Source organism: Diceros bicornis, chromosome 3 (assembly GCF_020826845.1).
Source record: "Diceros bicornis minor isolate mBicDic1 chromosome 3, mDicBic1.mat.cur, whole genome shotgun sequence".
NCBI lineage: Eukaryota > Metazoa > Chordata > Mammalia > Perissodactyla > Rhinocerotidae > Diceros > Diceros bicornis.
In genome coordinates, this window is record NC_080742.1 from 86,905,007 (window position 1) to 86,927,062 (window position 22,056).

At 44.9% G+C, this 22,056-nt stretch overlaps 1 protein-coding gene across 1 annotated transcript in view; it reads right to left on the bottom strand.

Annotated features, from left to right (window-relative positions):
- ZC3HAV1 (zinc finger CCCH-type containing, antiviral 1) overlaps positions 1–14,999 on the bottom strand; it is a 57,591-nt gene extending 42,592 nt beyond the window's left edge. The window contains exon 1 of the mRNA XM_058531075.1: positions 14,630–14,999. Coding sequence (XP_058387058.1) covers positions 14,630–14,937 — 308 coding nt within the window. The 5' untranslated portion in view covers positions 14,938–14,999. The remainder of the gene's footprint in view (positions 1–14,629) is intronic.
- Positions 15,000–22,056: the final 7,057 nt, after the last annotated feature.

A 22,056-nucleotide genomic window follows, 5' to 3' on the forward strand; every position in this document is an offset into this window, starting at 1 on the left:
TAGCTCCAGACCAGACATTTTGAACACGGAGCCAAGACTATAGCACCTCTCCTGTGGCCAAATTAGAGTCCTAGACGAGGACTCTGGCCCTCTCCAGGACCCAGCGAGATGCAGCACTGGTCATACCTGTCTTGTGCCTGCCCTGTCCTAGACGAGGAGGAGTGGGGTACTTTCAGAGCCCAGGAAGTCAACATTTCCTCTAAATTATAAAGGCAGCCAGGCAGCCTAACGGGGACCCGTCTGCCTGGAACCCTGAGTGTCCAGGCTTTCCAAGCCCACCTAAGACACTGACGCCTGGAGGAAGAGCCCACCTAGCGCACTGCCTGCCTGAGGGCCCAGTTTCACTCTTCATTCCCATCTCCATCCTCAGGCAAACTGCTCATTCTCCTAGAGTCTATGATAGTCACCTAGAACCAGCTTCAGTCAGCCACATCTACTTCTTGCTTGGTTCCCAAGCTGCAGCCCCCTCCCTGGGAGGCCCTTCTCTGTTCTCCCACATTGCCTAGACTTTTCCCAACTTCTTCTTATGGGCTTTATCTTTGCCCTAATTTCAGCATATTGAGCAGCCACGAGGGTGGGGCAGTTTGTACTCACCTATTTGGGTGTGAGACCAGAAGTACAGAAACTACTATTTATGATGAATTTTACTAAGTGACAGGAACTCTGCATCTGTTGTTTAATTTAGTCATCACAATAATCCTATGAGATAACAGTTTACTTTTTTTTTTTAATTTATTTTTTTGTGTGTGAGGAAGATCAGCCCTGAGCTAACATCTGCCAATCCTCCTCTTTTTGCTGAGGAAGACTGGCCCTGGGCTAACATCCGTGCCCATCTTCCTCCACTTTATGTGGGATGCCGCCACAGCATGGCCTGACAAGTGGTGCAAGCCCGGGATCCGAACCTGGGCCACCAGCAGCGGAGCGCGCACACTTAACCACTACTCCACAGGGCCGGCCCAACAGTTTACTTTTTACTTTGGTAAACTGAGGCTGGATAAAATGAGAAATCAAAAGTGACTCAAATAAGATGAAGATCTGATAACTGAACCCAGATCTGAAAAAACAAACAAAAATAGACATAACTGAAACCGAAAAAGAAAAGAAAGAAAAGGAAAGGAAAGGAAAGAAAGAAAGAAGAAGAAAGGAAGGAAGGGAGGGAGGGACGGACGGAGGGAAGGAGGGAAGGAAGGAAGGAAGGCAGGCAGGCAGGAAGACAAGCCACTCTGGATTATTTAGGCCACTATTCCCCAGTAGTAAATGGAAAATTGAGAACAGAGTCCAAGGAGAGAGAATGTGTATAAATCATATAAAGGGTGTCATAGGGACACAATAAATGATACAAACTATTTCTTATGATTGGCATTGAGGACACAAGTTCAGCAGCACTGGTCATGGTTAGGGCTCGACGGAGGTCATGTTTAGGTTTAAGGCGGCAGAAGCTTCCTTCCCACTTTCTTCTTTTTTTTTTTTTTAAAGATTTTATTTATTTATTTATTTTCCCCCCAAAGCCCCAGTAGATAGTTGTATGTCATAGCTGCACATCCTTTTAGTTGCTGTATGTGGGACACGGCCTCAGCATGGCCGGATAAGCGGTGCGTCGGTGCACACCCGGGATCAAACCCAGGCCGCCAGCAGCGGAGTGCACACACTTAACCGCTAAGCCACCGGGCCGGCCCAATTCCCACTTTCTTCTGATCACTCTGTCCCAGCTCCAGGTCCCTAATATTGGTGAGAAGGCTTACACCAGGAAATAGTGCGAAAGTCCCCCACGGCTTCTTGGGGTTCTCTAAGCCAGTGGTTCACAAAGTGAGGTCCCTGGACCAGCATTGTCACCATCACTTGGGAGGTTGTCAGAAACGTAAATTCTCAGGTCCCATCCTAGACCTACTGGGTGAGTCCCAAACTTTCAGTGGGAGTTAGAATCATCTAGAGGGTTTGTTAGAACACAGATTGCTGGGCTCCACCCCCAGAGTTTCTGATCTTTAGGTCTGGGGTAGGGGCTAAGAATTTGCATTTCTAACAAGCTCCCAGGTGACACTGATGCTGCTGGTCTAACGAGTACACTTGGTCTAATGAGTACACTGGAGTATCATGGCTCAAGGTTACCTCCTCCAACAAAGGACAATGGGTCCTGCAGAAACTGGTTCACAGACACAGGGACTCCCCACCTCCCGGCACAGAAAAGAGCTCGCCTACAAACCATGAGGAACCGTCCAGCGAAAAACAAGCGTTTGCAGAATGCTGCCTGCACTTGGAGCAGATAAACTTCAAACAGCGTGAGTTGGAATGGGATATGATAATTTTTAAAAAAAGAGCAAAGATGGCCTTGAAAGAGGCAGAATTCTCTCTCTTTCAAGAATCTCAGGCCAAAAGCCTAAAAACAAATGACCTTTTCACTTTTCTCTTCCAGCCACAGAACAAAATGTTATTTTAACCCTGGCAATAGGGCCGGCCCCATGGCTTAGCGGTTACGTGTGCGCACTGCGCTGCTGGCGGCCTGGGTTCGGATCCTGGGCGCGCACCGAGGCACTGCTTCTCCGGCCATGCTGAGGCCACGTCCCACATACAGCAACTAGAAGGACGTGCAGCTATGACAGACAACTATCCTCTGGGGCTTTGGGGGAAAAAATAAATAAAATTATTAAAAAAAAAACCCTGGCAATAAATCCTCCCCCCAGCACGGATGAGGTCTAGCCTGCAGAGTGGTTCTCATCCTTGGCTAGACGTAATAACCAAGTGAGGCGTATTTAGAAATACCTAAGCCTGGGCCACACCCTCAGAGACTGATTTAATTTGACAGGAGGTGGGACCCCAGGTAATTCTAATGTGCAGCCAGGGCCAAGAATCGCTGGTTGGGCTTGTCAGATTAGATTCTAAATGACGTTCCTGAACCAGATGTTCACCTCTGAGCTCTTGCACTTCACAAGTCGGTAAACACAGGGCCAGCTCTGAGCTCAACAACCAGACCAGCGGGAAAAAGATAAGAATGTAAGGGAGAGTCTTGTTTTCTGACAGTTATTTGTATCAAAACCGGCCTTCCCTTCTCCTCCTTATCCCCTCTGCTCTCCAACACCTCACTGCGGGGGTTGATAAAAACAGAAATAGCTGATTTGCACAGAAAACAGGAAATAGCTCACCACAATATAAGCCAGGTGAAAAAGGAACCAGGATGTGTGAAAGATAAAATCTAGAGAACATTTGTCTAAAGAATAAAATGTCATCAATCAAAAACAACCCTAATGAGGTGTTCTTTCAAAGCCATCAGATTCCTATTGTTTGTACTTCTAATGTTCAAAGTTAAATTGCCACGTTACTAGAGGTCAGGGTGGTTTGCTGAATCTGGAACCCCCTAGTAAGATGGGGGAGAATCACAGGAGACCAGTGGAGAGCACAGCACCAAGGTAAGGAACAACTGGGGGAAGAGAAAGGGTGCAGCAGAAGAAAGGGACCTGCTTTAACCACAACTGAATTACCCAGAAGACATTAGGCCCAAAGAAGAGAAATCCAGCTGACTGCTGCCCCATGGTGATCCCACAGTGCAGCGGCTGCAGGCCTCAGCCTGGGCAGAGGAATGTATCAGGCAGGCTGCAAGAGTGGGGCAGCAGAGCGCAACAGGAAGGGACCAGCCCCACTGAGGATGGGAGGGGTGGGGGGCCAAGGATCTGCACATAGTCTATAGCTGTACCTGTACCGAGTGAGCTAAAAATCCTCTCTCTGTCTTCCCAGAGAAATCATCTTCCCAGTCTTGACTTATTTCTCCAGTGCCTAAGTTAGTGGTTCCCAAACTTTGCTGCCCATTAGAACCACTAGGGACTTTTAAAAAATCCCAGTGCCCAACTAAAAATATTGAATCTCTATGTTGTACACCTAAAACTAATAAAATACTGTATGTCAAAAAAATAATAATAAAGAAATTTTAAAAAAAATATCAGTACCCAGTACCCATACCAATTAATCAGAACGTCTAGGGGTAGGAGCCGGGCATGAGTATTTTTTAATGATTCGTCAAGTGATTCCAATGTGCAGCAAAGTTTGGGAACCAGCACCCTGAGTCCACATCAGGATTGAGAAAAAGCATAGGAAATGAAGAGAGTTAAGCGTACAAGGTGGTGGTGGTCTTGCCCAAATCTGGATGATCAGAGGAGGTAGACTACACAAGCCTCCTCTTCTTGCACATGCGCCTCTGCCCCTGCCATCCTTCTCAACGTAAATCCCCTTAGAAGTGAAAGAGAATAGCAAAATGAACTGGAAAGAAAGATTAACTAACTGGTTAACAGTGTTTGAGGATTCCTTTAGTGAGAAGGAAAGTCCTAGAAGCCTCTAGGATAGGCTACTGTTTGCAACACAAAGTACGTGCTGCATAACTACCTGCTGATGCAGTGACCAGAATGCCGGAGGTTTCCCGTATGTTTTGTCGTTCTGTTTTATAAAAGTAACAGATATGTCACCCTAACCTTGAAGAAAGTAATACTTTTTTCATCTTTTGTTCACTCTGCACTAAGGAATCCATTTCTGTCTCTCTCTTTTTGTTTTTGGTGAGGAAGCTGGGCCCTGAGCTAACATCTGTTGCCAATCCTCCTGTTTTTTTTTTTTTTTTTGCTTGAGAAAGATAGTCGCTGAGCTCACATCGGTGCCAGTCTCCCTCTCCTTTATATACGGGGCACCGCCAGAACACAGCTTGGTGCCTAGGTCCATGCCCAGGATTCAGACCCACGAACCCCAGGCTGCCAAAGTGGAACACTCGAACTTAACCACTAGGCCACCAGGCTGGCCCCCTCCATTTCTCTCTTATTTCCTTAAACTCTGAAGCCACATAAAACCTTGCATTTGCAATCTGCCAGGAAGCGCACTCCCATGTACTGTTTCTGATAGTGTGGTTCCTGGAGCCCTGCAAAAGAATCCTTAGGGTGATGGTTAAAATGCAGATTCCCAGGCCCCAAACCATCCCTTCTGAACCAGAATTTCTGATTTGTGACTTGGAAATCTGCATTTTAATAAGTTCCCCCCCAAGTGATTCAGATATACATCGAAGTGATTCAGATATATTCCAAAGCTGGGTACCTCCTATACCCCGGGGGCTACCCAAGAGTGATCCATTAGCGTGCAGGGAAAAAAATGTTACAACTCTTTATATTTATTTTTTATCTAAAAAGGTAAAAAATTATTGCCTGGGCTGAAAAGACTGGAGGAGTAGGAAGGATTAACTAGTTAACTTAGAAGGGGCCCAGGGGCCGACCCCGTGGCTTAGCAGTTAAGCGTGCGCTCTGCTACTGGCAACCAGGGTTTGGATCCCGGGCGCGCACTGACGCACCGCTTCTCCGGCGGTGCTGAGGTGGCGTCCCACATACAGCAACTAGAAGGATGTGCAACTATGACATACAACTATCTACTGGGGCTTTGAGGAGAAAAAGGGGGAAAAAAAAGAGGATTGGCAATAGATGTTAGCTCAGGGCCGGTCTTCCTCAGCAAAAAAAAAAAAAAAAGCAGAGGATTGTCATGGATGTTAGCTCAGGGCTGATCTTCCTCACAAAAAAAAAAAAGAGGCACAAAAGAACCTTTAGGACTAATGGAAATTTTCTACATCTTAATCATGGTGATGGTTACATGGGTGTATCAATTTGTCAAGACTCTTCAAACTGTACACTTTATTTATTTTATTTTATTTTATTTTTTTGTGAGGAAGATCAGCTCTGAGCTAACATCCATGCCAATCCTCCTCCATTTTTTTTCCCCTTTTTCTCCCCAAAGCCCCAGTAGATAGTTGTATGTCATAGCTGCACATCCTTCTAGTTGCTGTATGTGGGACGGCGCCTCAGCATGGCCGGAGAAGCAGTGCGTCGGTGCGCGCCCGGGATCCGAACCCGGATCACATGCACTGGAGCAGTGGAGCACATGCACTTAACCACTAAGCCACTGGCCCCTCAAACTGTACACTTTAAATGGGTACATTTTATTGTATGAAAATCATACCTCGATAAAGTTGATTTTAAAGTTTTTTTAAAGGTAAAAAGTTAGTAAATATTTAACATACAAATTCAGAGTTACAAACTACATATATGATTTTTAAACAAATTACACATAATAGGAGTACATGCTCAAAATGTTCTCTACTGACAGGGGTGAGGAATCAAAATGTTTGGTAACTACTTCCCTAGGTGACCTCTCTTAACCTGATGCTTGAGTTGGTCTGAAACGTATTAAAATCTCTTCTCAGTGGGGAAGTATTAAAAGATGGTGAAATGGGTCTCTACTCTCTCCTCCCACCCCGAGTCCAGTTCCTCTGCTCCAACCTGATTAAACTGATTTCTCACTGGGCCCTGAAATCCTATGTCTTTCTGGATTCTTTTACTCCTTTTCTACCCCCACCTTGGGGCCTTGCCAATCCCAAAGCAGCCTGTAGGTAAACATCATACATACCTGTTTGGAAGTAAGCAAATTAGAACCCTTTTATGGAAGGAAAACAAATCTATACTTATTTTAAATGTTTAATTCTGCCATCTCTATATGATGTGAAAAATAGAAAATATTCTGTTATCAGATGCTTGTCACTTATTTAAGATTTTATCACAATTCACAGTATCACTTATGATGTTAAGTTTCTTAGCTTAATTTCTGCAGAAAGCTGCAGAAATTGAAAGTCAAATGAAAATAAACATGAAACAAATCTGAAAAGTTTTGAAAAGAATCAAAAATACCCAAATGATTCCTATGGGGTCACACCCTTTTGTGCCATGATGTCACAGAACACGGCATGTCTCTAAAACCATCAGCCTGACAACGAGACTCCAGGGACAGAGCACAATTAGTAAGAGAGGAGCTTCCAGGAAGACTCCTCCCAGGTAGATACACCCACACAAATGAATGCGACATGCAACATGCAAAACGAAAAAGCAGACCTTGAAACATTATGCTAAGTGAAAGAAGCCAGACACAACAGGACAAAGATTATATGATTCTATTTATAGGACACATGGAGAATAGGCAAATCCATGGAGACAGAAAATAGATTAGAGGTTGCCAGGAGCTGGGGAGAGGGTAGATTGAGGGGTGACAGTGGCTGGGTGTGGGTTCTTTTTGAGGTAATGAAACTGTTCTGGAACTAAACAGTGGTGATGGCTACACATTGTGAATGTACTTATTGCCATTGAACTGGAAACTTTAAAACAGCAAAAAATAAAATAAAATAAGGGCTACTACAGGGGGCCGGCCCCGTAGCTTAGCCGTTAAGTGCGCATGCTCCGCTACTGGCGGCCGGGGTTCGGATCCCGGGTGCCCACCGACGCACCGGTTGTCCGGCCATGCTGTGCCGGCGTCCCACATACAGCAACTAGAAGGATGTGCAACTATGACATACAACTACCTACTGGGGCCTTGGGGAGAAAAAGGGGAAAAAAAGGAGGAGGATTGGCAATAGATGTTAGCTCAGAGCCGGTCTTCCTCAGCAAAAAGAGGAGGATTGGCATGGATGTTAGCTCAGGGCTGATCTTCCTCACACACACAAAAAATAAATAAATAAAGGCTACTACAGACAAAAATAAATAGAGTGCTAAGATGACAAAAAAAAGCAAAATACAAATAAGCAGCAACTACTAAGAATTAGACACCAAGTAAGACAAACTTTAAAAAAACGAGCATTATGACTTAAAAGGGCTAGAGATCCAGAATACATAAAGAATTAAAACCACATGAGGTACAATTTCACATTCCTTGTATTGGCACAAATTTTAAAAGGCTGATGATATCAATTGGTGAGGATGTGAAGCCAGGGAATGCACATATTCTTCTGGTGGGAGTAAAACTTGGCATACACACTTAGAAAACACTTTGGGGGGCCGGCCCCGTGGCTTAGCGGTTAAGTGCGCGCGCTCAGCTACTGGCGGCCCAGGTTTGGATCCCGGGCGCGCACCGACGCACCACTTCTCCTGCCATGCTGGGGCCGCGTCCCACATACAGCAACTAGAAGGATGTGCAGCTATGACATACAACTATCTACTGGGGCCTTGGGGGAAAAAAAAAATGGAGGAGGATTGGCAATAGATGTTAGCTCAGAGCTGGTCTTCCTCAGCCAAAAAAAAAAAAAGAAAGAAAACACTTTGGAATTACCTCAGAAAACTTAAGATAAGTAGATAAGTATGGCAGTTCTACTCCTAGATACCTCAGAAACTCCTGCACGTGTACACAAGGAAACATATACCAAAATGGTCAATGCATCATGGTTTGTAACAGCAAAAAATTGAAAACACTCTATCTTTTCATAAAAAGAAAATTAATATAGAAATAGTGTACATTCATACAAAAGAAAGCTATACACTTAAATGACCTACAGCAGTCCCTCTCCTAAAATTTGTGGGGTTTGGAGCAAGATAAGATGGAGGTCCATGCACCAAGTGTCTAAATACTTAAAAGTAATTAATCAAGCTAAGAAATGGTTCAATAAAATATGTTCTGTCTTCCTATCTTGACAAATGTACTTTCATAATGACCTGGAAGGCCAAGCAGGAATTCAGAATTCTCGGACTCCTGAGAGTTCTATGACAGGATACAGCAGAATGAAAAAAGTCAGCCTTGGCTCCCAACTCTAGCCTACCACTTCTCTTCCCACCCCAGGCTCTGTCCTACACTGCTAGTGCCACCATACAGAGGCAGCGGACATGCCAGCCTGTACATCCAAATTCCTCCCACATGTAGGAAGACCTGGGGAAGAAGCCCACACAGGCCCTGGAAGTGGGCTGGGGAAGTCCAGGGTCCCGGGGAACCCAGAGCATGGTCTAGAATGGGGGTGGGGGCCACAGGTTCTAGATGAGCACAATTCCTTGCTCCCATGGACTCCTCAAAATGTAGGGATAGGGAGTGGCCCGGTGGCGCAGTGGTTAAATGCGCGCGCTCCACTTCAGCAGCCCAGGATTCGCAGGTTCGGATCCCCAGCGCGCAAGGACACACCGCTTGTTAAGCCATGCTGTGGCAGCATCTCATATAAAGTAGAGGAAGATGGGCATGGATGTTAGCCCAGGGTGAATCTTCCTCAGCAAAAAGAGGATTGGCATCGGATGTTAGCTCAGGGTTGATCTTGCTCACAAAAAAAAAAAAAAAAAAGAAATACACACATATTTAGAAAAATAATAAATGTATGAGAAAAATAAACATCAAATGCAGAACAGTGTTGGTGGGACTGTAAACCGGTATAGCCATTATGGAAAACAGTATGAAGGGGCTTCAAAAAATTAAAAATAGAACTACCATACGATCCAGCAATCCCACTTCTGGGTATATATCCAAAGGAAATACAATCAGTATCTCAAAGAGATATCTGCACTCTCATGTTCAATGCAGCATTATCCACAATAGCCAAGATACGGAAACAACCTAAGTTCCATCAACAGATGAATGGATAAAGAAAATGAGGTATATAAGTATACAACAGAATATTATTCAGCCATAAAAAGGAAATCCTGCCATTTGTGACATCACATATGAACCTAAAACACATTATCCTAATAAGCCAGACACAGAAAGACAAAAACTGCATAATCTCACTTATACATGGACTCTATAAAACAGTCAGCCATAGAAAAAGAGAGTAGAATGGTGGTTGCCTGCGATTAGGGGGGGCAGGAAATGAGGCGATGCTGGCAAAGGGTATAAACTTCCAGGTATAAAATGGGTAAGGTCTGGCGATCTAAGGTTCAGCATGGTGACTATAGTTTATAATAATGTATTATATACTCGAAATTTGCTAAGAGAGTAGATCTTAAGTGTTCTCACCATCAAAAAAAACGGGGGGGGGGGGTAAATAGATGAAGTCACGGATGGTTTAATTAGCTTGATGGAGAGAATCATTTCACAATGTATACATGTTATCAAAATATCACATTGTATACTTTAGATATATACAATGTTTATTAATCAATCATATCTTACTTAAGCTGGAGAGAAAAAAAGAACAGTGTTTTTCTCTAGTTATCCCCTCTATGATGGGGGAGATGATTGAGGAAGAGAATTCAGGGGGGTTAACTGGGTGATATTCTATTTCTGAAGCTGATTTGTGGGCACACAGATATTCACTGTATCTTTATATATTTTTTAAGACTTAAATATCACATAATAGAAACTTTAATGAGAAAATTCTTTTACAATTAAAATAATAAGATACCATTTTATACCCTTCAGATTGGCATAAATCAAAAAAGTCTTGTAACACCAAGTGCTAGTTGGCCATAAAATGGGAAAACGGGGACTCTCAAACATGAAGGTGTAAACTGGAACAACCACCTTTAATACTAACTTGTCAGAATCTAGAATAGCTGAAGCTGTGCAACCATTCAACCCAGCAATTCCCTTTCCTAATGATCTACCCTGTAGAAGTTCCTGCCATGAGCACCAAGAGACATGTATATTCTTGGCAGCACAGTTTGTTGTAGCAAAACATTGGAAATACCACAAATGCCCATTATTGAGGGAATAGGTGCTGAACTGTGGTATAAATCAGATGATGAAATACTATACAGCTGTTAAAACAAATAAACTAGATCCTTAGGACATGAATAGATCTCCAAAACACAACATTGAGTAAACATTCTAAAACACATAAAACAATACTACATTTTGTATATGGATACAAATATACGTGCAAGGAAATTATAAAATCATGGAAGGACAGGATCCACACCAAAATCATGATTGAGGTTGCTTCTAGGGAGAGAGGGGAAGGAGACTAGGGAAGAGAAAAAAAGAACACCCTTAGGCCTTTTCTGGTTTTTATTTATTTTAAAAGATAAGGAGCAAAAATGAAAAAATGTAAACATTTATTTATTCTGAGAGGCGAGTTATAAGCTTATTATACTATATATTCCTTTATATAACTTTTGCTACATACTCAGAATATATATACTCTGATGCTTGTTATATTATTCTTTGCATTTTTTGGTATTTTTTTCAATTTATGAAATAGTCAACCAATCCTCTTCCCATCTACCCACCCCCACCCAAAGTTTCAATGAAGCAAGAGAAAGGCATACAAACAGGAAGCCCTGGGGAAACACCCACATGGGCTGAAACCACAAAGCTAGTTGAAGACACTCTGACAAGCCTGCTTTAAACGGTTAACTAGAAATCATGCTTGCAAAAAAATAACTGGAATTAATGAAAGATCACACTTCATATAGCTACTTCACAACACAAGGACTAGTTAAGAAGTCATTCAGATTTGCGTTCTATACTAAGTCTGAACACTATCTGCTATGTGACAGTTGGTAAATTTCTAAACAGCTCTAGGCCTGTTTCCTTACATCAAGATAGGACTTACAATACCTACCTCAAGAATCATAGTAAAGACTAACTTGGCTACCATCTCTAAAGTGCTTACCATAGTGCTTGGTACATGGTTATTAGTTCAATAAATGGTAGTTATTATTTGCGTCAGAACTGGGATTACAACTCCACATGTGGGCATATATTTCAGCAAAACAAATAGAAATATCCAAAGTGATGTGCCAAAACAAATAATTATCCAACTGAAGCAAGCCCTTCGTTGACTAAAATGTATAACTAAAAGCAATGTTAGGGGCCAGCCATGTGGCATAGTGGTTAGGTTCCCGTGCTCTGCTTCAGCGTCCCTGGCTTCGAAGGTTTGGATCCCGGGTGCAGACCTACACACTGCTCATCAAGCCATTTGGTATCCTCATACCAAATGGGGTAAGATCAGCACAGATGTTAGCTCAGGGCCAATGTTCCTCACAAAAAAAATTAATTAATTAATCCTCCATGCCAATCCTCCTCTTTCTTGCTGAGGAAGACTGGCCCTAGGCTAACATCTGTGCTCATCTTCCTCCACTTTATATGGGACACCCCACAGCATGGCCTGACAAGCAGTGCGCCGGCAATCGGAACCCAGGCCGCCAGCAGCAGAGCTCGTGCACTTAACCACTATGCCAGGGGACCAGCCCCTAATTAATTAATTTAAAAAAATAAAAATAAAAGTAATGTAAGAGAAAAGAGAACTATAGAATAAACAGGAGAAATCCTATGTATGAATAATAGCACTAGAGAGGAAATTTTCTAAGTCCAGCAAAATGCAAACTGTCCTCAGGCAGAGAACAGTTTATCAAATTGAGCGGTAATCTCAAGATGGGTATCAATTGGTCAACAGATTCCATTAACATGTAACCTACAAAAAAGGTCCTTACATTCCCACACCGCCAAGTTTTAGAAGAGAAGGTTTTATAAGTTGCTAAGGGGAGACTATTTTAAAAACATACTTGGGGAAAAAAACCATTTTCTAGGCTTTCAGGCAAAAAAAAAAAAAATCTCCCAAGAGTCTTTATTATGAGGAAACAATGTACATTAATGGATCAAAAATTTCTAATTCTCAAATTCAAAAGTGATGTAAAAGGAAATTAAAAATGTGACTAGATTAGTAAATGTAAGAAATAAGAATTTATCACTTCACTAAAAAAAATTTAAAAATAAGACTTTAATGAATTCCCCAGAGGATCCATCCAAACTTGCACATACCAAATTATCCCTATATTATACACACTCTTAAAATATAGAAAAGTGGAGGTTAACAACCCAATTTATGAGTTTCAATGGTTTTGATGTTTCAAATCAGGCAAAAAAAAAATACCATAATAAAATTCATAAAACAAAAAACTTAGGTTTCTAAACATATTGTGTGTAAGAGATTGAAACAAAGTTTCTAAGTATATTGGATATGTAACATATCGAAACAATTATAGATTATGCCTGTGTAGGATTTTTCCTGAAAAACCACAAGTCAGATTATAAAACAATCAGGGAAATTTGAACACCAACTGGATACTAGATGATATTAAAATTGTAATTGTAAAAAAATGTGATCATCGTACTGCTGTTATGTTAATAAAATAGAGTTCTTATCCTCTAGAGATACTTAAGCATTTACAAAGCAAATGATCTCTGGAATTTGGTTTAAAATAACACTTTGGAGTTGGGGACAGGGATGGGAAGGGGCCAATAAATGAAACAAGATTGGCCACGGTTTTTGGAAACCGATGAAGTGAAATGATGGGTACATGAAGGTTCATCATTCTATTTCTCTACTTTAGTATATTTTGAATATATCCATAGTAAAAAATTAAAACATAGGAAGCATATGTATTTAAAACTAAAAGTCAACACTAGTTGGTGAATAATTTTTCATAACAGAACAGAAAAAGAGATAACAAAGCCTTCCACTTCTGTTGCTATTCAGTATAGTGAGCTAGAATGTTCCTTCCTTTTCTTTGTATCCTCCACCCTCCCCTCCTTTCCTCCTTCCTGATTTCATCTGTTGTTGTGACTTAGATGACTCCCTCTACACACATAATCCGAAACTCAGAAACAGACTTTCAGATTGGTGCCTCACAACATATTCAACAAATATTTTTTTAAATAACGGAGCATACTCAAGCACTTTTTAAAAATTTTACAGTTTTGCCCTAAACAAATACATTTAAAAAAAATATTAATCTCACCTACCTCATCCATTTAAATTACCTGTCTTTTGTATGTTTTATTACACATATATTGGGGGTAAGTAAAGTTTTTTGCTAACAAGTGCAGGATCAAAAGTTTGATGACCACCATTTTGGACACTAGGACACCACTTCAAGTTTGTGAAGGATGAAGAAGGGGTTGAGGGGACTGTCAGAGAGCCTGCCCTGGGGGAAACAAGATGAATTTGCTTCGTGTTGTCAGGATATTCAGGTACAGATGCTCCTTAGACCCTGGGAGATGAAGAACCTAGAGTCAGTAGGAAGATGTGGGCAGCGGATGTACATATGGAAGCCGTCTTTGTATATGTGACAGCTGAACCCAAGGGAGTGAGCTCTCTTAGGGAGAGACTTGGAAGACAGGTCAAAAGGCTTAACTCAAACCTTGGGATACACCTATATTTATCTGGCAAAAAAGAACAAGTGGCAACAGAAGCAGCTGCCTGAGAGGTAAGCTGCACTGTTTCCAAGTGGTCCCAAGAGCCCGTCAACGGTTCGGGCCACCGCAGTGACACCACGGGAAAGGAGCGCTGGGTGAGAACCATCCATCATTGGCAACTTTGAAGAGGACTCTCCTGGTCAGGGGCTGCGGACTAGCTTCAGATATCAGAAAAGTGATAACGAGAGGAATGGAGGGCCAAGCAGAGATCCCCGGCTCAGTGCGGTGGAGACGGATCCGGGTGCCGAACGCGGCTGGGGTGCTGGGAGGACCGCAACACGCCTAGGGACGAAGCTAACAGAGAGGGAAAGACTCAAGACTCCAGAGAGTAGAGGCATATTCCTTTGTTCCCAAACCTGCCTCCAAATTCTCTAGGCCCTGACTTGCCCAAAAGTACTTTATTCTCATGGGGGTGGGAGTTAAGCGTAGTCTTCACCCGGGCAATATCGCGTTAGCCATATTCGAGGAAAGGTCTAGAAGCATTGGAGGAAAGGGAACTGCCAAGAGTAGAAGCGCGGGCCTAGCAGGGGCTCTCCAAGGGGAGCAGAGAAGTGAGGAGCTGGAGGAAGAGGCTGTCGGGCGCGAGGTCCCCGCGAGGGCGCGCCCCTCGAGGAGCAGCAGTCGCGGCAGTCCTCCCAGACCGGGACCCCGGGAAGCCGCCCCTCCGTCTCAGCGCACTTACCGATCCGACTGCGAATAGTGGCACCGGTCCAGCAGGTTGAGCTTGCAGAGGTGCAGGTTTTCACAGGGTCTCTGGCAGAACTTGCGACGGCAGACCCGGGCTCGAGTGGTAGCCACCACTGACCGGGTGACCCCGGCCTTGCCGCCGGTCTCCAACACCACGAAGCGATCGGGCCCGGCCGCCTCCAGCACCTCGCAGAGCTGCGCCTCGCGGAGCGCGATCTCGTTGAGTAGCGCGTCCAGGGACATGCGGCCCCCGTGGGCGCACAAGATTTTGGTGATGAAGCAGCACACCTCCGGGTCCGCCATGGCGCTCTACGCTGGGCTGGCTGCGCCGCGGGGCTGCTCCGGGGAGAATCGAAACTTACAAGAGTCCCCGGGGGCGGGGGCGGGGGCGGGCGCGGGCGGTGCTCCGGCTGGGCGCGCCCGGGGCGAGCCAGCGCGCACTCTCCATCGCCGTTAGCTGAGCGCAGCGCTTTCGGTTTCACACTCGGCTCTGGGTCAAGAGGCCAGATCGCACCGACCCGGTCCCTGTGTCAGATTTAAAATCTATCGCGACGGCAACCGAATGGAATGAAAGCGAACAAGCGCGGGCAAATCTGCCCGCACCACCCGGACAGCTCCCTCTCAGTTCCAGGCTGCGCGGGGGTGAGGTGCCCCAGCTCAGCGCCGCGAGGATTCTTTCGAAGGAAGAGAAACTAAAAATGATCTCTGGGCGCTGGCAGAGTTTTTATAAACCAGCTGAAAGTGGCGAATGACGCGAGTCTTGGGAACCCCCTTGAGGAGCCCTCTTTCTCCACCCCACACATCCCCTGAACGAATAGACCTGAGTGCGCACTTGCTCCGTGCTGGGCGGTATTGGTGAATCTTCACAACAACTCCACGAGTTAGATATTATCCTCACTCTGTACTTGAGGAAGTAACGAGTAAACACGCACAGCCATCGAGCTGGAGCCCGGATGCTACCCGAGGTTCCCCAAATCTGGCCCCCAGACCCCAGATCGTGGTCCGTTTGGCCAGGACCAACGTACACTTTCTCCCATGCCCTCCTAAAGAACAGCGATTATTACTCTCCTTCCTTTTTGCCTTCTCACAAGCTTTCTGAAGAACCCCGTCTTGACACATTCTTGCCTGTGTCTATCACTAACAGCGGTGTCCCGGACACCGCTTAGTCCCTGGTGGCAAGTACTCACAGACGAGCAGGCTTAGACACATCCCAAGATTTTAGATAGGTTCTCTTTAGGTATTTGGACAAGACCTTTTCCCCCTGCGGGGACCCACGTAGGCCCCAAGAGTTGGTATAAAGATTATTTTAAAGTGAAAACATTTGAGCTACAGATGATGCAGAAAGAAATTTTATCTGAACTTCTCTTAATCTGCTAAAGCAGAGCCTCCAGAAAATACAGCTACCATTAACCCTTTTCCAAGAGAGTTTCCTGTTCATTCAGCTGCCTTGGAGACAGACTGCCCATTTCTATTAGCATCAAAAAGCCCAATAGAACCTTCCATACTCTCCCATTGAAGTCCTAAACCCCACTACCCCTTTTGTTAAATTGAGATATATAAAGTTACTTGGGGCTATTTCAGGAGTTTTCCATTACTGGAACCTCCCCCCTCCCAATGTGTGAACAAATCTTGTCTTTTCTCCTGTTAATCTGTCTATTGTCAGTTAATTTGCAGGCCTCCAATCACTGGACCCAAATTGGAAGAGGAAAAAGTTGGAAGTTGGAAGAGTGTTTTTCCTCCCAACACTCCCAGGTAAAAGAAGTGCGTCACTGATCAGATAAGAAATAAACCTTTTTTTTTTTTTTTAAAGATTTTATTTATTTCATTTTTTCCCCCCAAAGCCCCAGTAGATAGTTGTATGTCACAGCTGCACATCCTTCTAGTTGCTGTATGTGGGACTCAGCCCCAGGATGGACAGAGAAGTGGTGCCTCGATGCGCAACCGGGATCCGAACCGGGGCCACCAGCATCGCAGCGCGCGCACTTAACCACCAAGCCACAGGGCTGGCCCAGAGATAAACCTTTTTTAAAAATGATAGAATTTGGTTGTCAAACTAGAAATTCTTCAAAATGACTAATGGGAATTCTCCTGTTTGGTAATTCGAGGTAGATGAACTGTTGGCTCGGGAATAGAGTACTTTAGTAATGAACACCAGCCAAACGTGGGGCCTGCACAGGATCATCTGACTTCTTGTTCCCTCTAGCAATTTCTTCTACAGTTGCCTTTTTTTTTTTTTTTTGGTGAGGAAGATCAGCCCTGAGCTAACATCCATGCCAATCCTCCTCTTTTTGCTGAGGAAGACGAGCTCTGAGGTAACATCTATTGCCAATCCTCCTCCTTTTTCTCCCCCCAAAGCCCCAGTAGATAGTTGTATGTCATAGTTGCACATCCTTCTAGTTGCCGTATGTGGGACTTGGCCTCAGAATGGCCGGAGAAGCGGTGTGTAGGTGTGCGCAGGGATCTGAACCCAGCGCCGCCAGCAGCGGCGCTGGGGCACTTAATGGCTAAGCCAGGGGGCTGGCCCCTATAGTTACCTTTCAATTCACTTGGCCTTATTTGTGGTCTGACAGGTTCCCAGGGACTGAGCTTTTGTTGTCTAATCGATTAAATTCAGCATAGTATCTTCTGCGTGGCCTTTATGGTAGTTACGCTGAACATGTCGAAATTTAAGAAATAGTCCCTGTACTCAAGGAGCTTGTGTTTGGGAAGACATGAAAAAACATTAAAACATAAGGAAATCAGGGGTTAAATGCTGCAATGGGTATATAGGAGATTGGAAAAGGAGTACGGTTTGGTTAGAGTGGTTAGGAATAGAGATATAAAATCCCCTCAATTCGAGGCCATGAAAAACGATGCAAGGGGTTGTGGGAAGGGAAAAAGCAGACATTTTGGGAAATTTTAAAATTTGTATCGTCACAGGTTGGGTTCTCCAGGAAGCAGATACTGATATGGAGTTAAGGATACAGAAGATTTCCGGGGATGTAACACCAGAGAAAGTCAAGGAAAGAAGCAGGATTGATCTGTGGGAGCTGTCAGGCGGCGATGTAGACCTGACAGTCTCTGCCAGCCCGACAGGGAGCAAGTCTAGCCTTGGGCAGAAAGGCCTAGGCCCTTGTACCCTGCCTTGCTTCGTCATTGGCGGGGGCCATGAAGAAATGTGTGACTTCAGCTGAAACACTGGGACGGATCCTGAAGGAGCTAAAGCTGGAGACTATCAGCTAAACATACTCCTTGCAGCTGGGCAGCAAGCCCTGGCTTGAAGGAGGATCTGAGTAACCCATTATGTCTGCTATCGTGCACCCTTTGTGCCACATGGATCTATTTCCCCATCAGTATTCAGGGAACAGCTCCTTCAGGGCTCTGATGGGCCCTGCTCTTCCTGAAAGAAAACTTAGAGAAGTTAATAGGATGAACTATAGCCCCTGTCACTGCAATTGGTTGCAAGATCACAGCTGGTCCTCATCATATCTGTCCACCACTATCCATTCTAATTCCCCTCACCCTCGGCTACCACCTCACCTGGTCTCAGTAGCTTACCTGAGTGGGCACCCTAAATCCTCATTCCTAAGGGGTCTGAGCATCATCTCAGACCAGGCTTTCTGCTCTTATGTCTATTCACAGTCACAGTTGGGCAAAAGAGTACCAACTGGCACCCAAATAGGTCACCAGAGTCCGTACATATTCCTCCCCAGTCCCTGTCTAACAGCGGCCCTATCTCCTCCTGCTGACCAAGTCAGTTACCTCTGATAATACGGCGTTCCCTTGCCTTACCTGCTAGTCTCTGACCATTAGGAAGCCAAAGTGCCTGGTGGCAGCCATAAGTTGTAGTCCAGTGGGATCTTTGCTGTGTCCCCAGGCAAAAATGTGCTCCTTTTGGAGACCAAGACCTCTAACTCTGCAAAGCCCAGAGTTGTGGGGACAGGGAAGCCCAGTGGGTCATTGGAATGATGCTAAGGGGGCCACTCATGCTTCCGCCCATTGTTTCAAGACTCACGTACTCTTTCTGTTGGGGACACAGCACCATAATCAGACACTAAGTTGTCTGATTGAAGTCATATCCCTTGATGTCCTGGAGGAGATGTCATCACTGCAGTGTATTGCCTTCATGCTGGATCTTGAGCTGCATCTTTAACTGGCCATTCCAATATTTGTCTATCCAGTAGCTTCTGGGTCGTGAGGTGTGTGATATGACCAGCGGATCCCATGTTCATGGGCCCACTCCCCCATTTCCTGTGCCACGAAGAGAGTCCTCTGTTAGGATGCTATGTTATGTGGGATTCCATGTCTGTGGATCAGGCGATCTTTAAGTCCCTAGAGATTGGTGCTATGGAGGTCCTGCAGGCAGGAAAGGCAACCCCATACCTGGAATCTGTCTATTCCAGTGAGAGCAAACTGCTGGCCCTTCCAGGACAAAAGGAGCCCAGTGTAGTCACCTGGTCACCAAGTAGCCTATTGGTCTCCTTAAGGAATAGAGCTTAGCATCGGTCATTATGGCTGGTAGATTGGACATTCAGAGGTGGTAGTACCTATATTCGTTTTGGTAAATGATAGTCCATGCATTGCCTCCATCTCTGTCACCATAGCCTCTTTGTTCAGTTACCCATCATGCAGCAATGAGGGGAAAGGGGTCTGTGACAAAGGCTGGCTACATTAACAAGTGAGAGCTATCACAGTAGGGAAGGATCACAAGGATGCAATGGAGGGTTAGCCTGATTTCCAAGTATGTCAATGCCAACTATACATTTTGGGGTTAGAGGAATGACAACCAGTGGGTTCATGGACCCAGGGGACCCATTGTAAGCTCAACCTCAATCAGGCCTCCATTTGCTCCCACTCTAACATGGGAGCCACGAAGATGCTTCAGGTGGCAGAGTATTGGTGACCTCTGACCTTGTGCCCAACAGTCATCAAAATGTCTGGGTACTCTCTTCTGTCATCCACGTAAATGTTGTAGATCTCCCTGGGGAAGGATTGGAGGAACAATTCTAGCTCATTCTTGCCATCATGTTGCAGGTCCTTCTCCCTGAGGACCTGGCCACCTCTTCAGTCACTGGGTTCTGAGTCCGAACACTGGTTCAGGTACAGAAAGCGGGCCAGGAATTGTGACTTTTTATTGGGGTGACCATCCTCCTCATTGTCCTGTTTATTAATTCTTGTTCTTTTTAGATTACACATGTTAAACAGTATTTTGTGTGCTACCCATCTATTTTCCTCCTAGGGAAACTCTGTTCTATTCACAATCCCTACAGCTCTTTACAGGTCAGGCCCCCTGGCTGCCACTCTGACTTAGTCATTACAAGCCCTGGCTTCTGCAGGAAAGGGCCATCACATGGTGTCTATTGCATCAGGGCCTATCATCCCCATTGCTATTACTGAGCCAGGTTCCAGGACAGCCCCTCCTTCCATCAGTTATGTCCTGCAGGGGAAGCACCACTGAACTTCTTAGTGACGTTGGTGTCCCTCTCACCAGTGTGTTCCTGACAGCCTTGATGAATGTGATTCCTCCGAGCCATCCTGTGAAGCCTAATTCTCTGGTGGATCTTCTGGCCTAACATCATATATCTATTCCAGCACATCCACTTTTCTGAGTCTTTTAATCCTTTCTTCTACTGTTGGCCCCAGAAATTTAGTCATTTCAACCTCACGTGTCATGGGCCATCACTTTCCTAGGCTTCCAGGAACCACCTGGCAGCAATTTTGCATAATCCCCTAGTCCTTCCAGGATGCTAAATCTTGTATCCTGAGACAGTGCTCTTACATCAATAAATTCTCCTGTATACAGTCTTATATCCCAGCTTGCTTGAGAGAGCAGTTTTCTCAGAATGGTAAGATTGGAAATCAAAAGAGATCACTCATTTTAGAGGATTGACAAGGAAAGGATTAGAGAGGAGAGGAGAGAAGAGGGAAGGAGAGGAGAGGAATTATTCAGGTAACTAGAGAGAGATTTTTTGTTTGTTTGATTGCTTGTGTATTACTGTTGTTTTACTAGAAGATCTGGGCATATATGAGAATTTCAAAAAAATAAATCTGGGGAGAGTGCAAAGCTACAGTTGCGAGGGCACATTAGCCTGATATCAGGCCATGTGAGTCCATTGAACCACCAATCAGAGAGGAAAGCAAAACATACACAAGGCAGTGATGAGTCAGCTATGTTAAGTCATAGAAGTTAAAAGTACATAAACATCAAAGGGTTGAGTCAGATGGAATGTCCAAAGTTCACAGCAAACAGGTGTTCTCCAGGAAATACGGGAGTCAAGGGAGTCATTAGTCAAATGGTGAGACAGACCAGGGCTGACAGAGGTGGGGAGCAGGCAGAGGGGTTTCCCCTAGATTGAACCTGCCTAGCAGCAAGCCTCCCGGAAGAACTGAACTGGGGAGGGTTGGAGCTGTGGGTGTAGTGGAGTGGTGAACTTGAAAGTGAGAAAGGCATTCCCTCTTTGAGGATAAATTTACAGATTTTGCTTTGGCAGTGTTAAAATGGGGAACTTCAGGCTGCAAACCTTCTTCTAGTAACACTAGTCTGAAAGCAGAAGCGATGGGCGTGTAGCAATCTGGAGGTGACGCTAACTTGGTGATGATGGCCGGATGTGGCACCCAGCTGACTCCCAACGAGTTTCACCTCCTGCTATTTGCACCCTTGTGTAGTCTGCTCCCACAGTGAATAGGAGTGATCTGTGTAATGAATAGGACAGTACAGAAACCACAGTGTGAGTTCTACGTCTAGGTCATCCAAAACATTGTAACTTAACATTGTAAACTCCTTGTTTACTCTTTATTTTTTTTTAACATTTTTATTTATTTATTTATTTTTTTCCCCCAAAGTCCCAGTAGATAGTTGTATGTCATAGATGCACATCCTTCCAGTTGCTGTATGTGGGACGCAGCCCCAGCATGGCCAGAGAAGCGGTACGTCGGTGCGCGCCCAGGATCCGAACCCGGGCCGCCAGCAGGGGAGCGCTCGCACCCAACCGCCAAGCCATGGGGCCGGCCCATCCTTGTTTACTCTTTCATCACTCCCTCTGGGGAAGCTAGTTGTTATGCTGTGTGGACACTCAAGCAGCCCTATGGAGAGGTCCATATGGCAAGTGACAAAGGCCCCCTGCCAACAGCCAGCACTAACTTCTCAGGCATGTGGGTGAGCCACTTGGAATGGGATCCTTCAGCCCCGGTCAAGATATCAGGTGACCACAGTCCCAGCTGACAGCTTGACTTCAACCTCAGGAGAGACTCTGAGCCAGAACCACCCAGCTAAGCTCCTCAGCAGAAACCATGGGAGATAAGAATATTGATCATTTTAAGCTATTATGCTTTGGGGTAAATTGTTATGCAGTGGTGGATAATTAATACAACATACCCAAACACACAAAGTACAAAGGTCCAAAACACAAAGTAACGTGGACTGTTTAAGGAAACTGGGTAAGG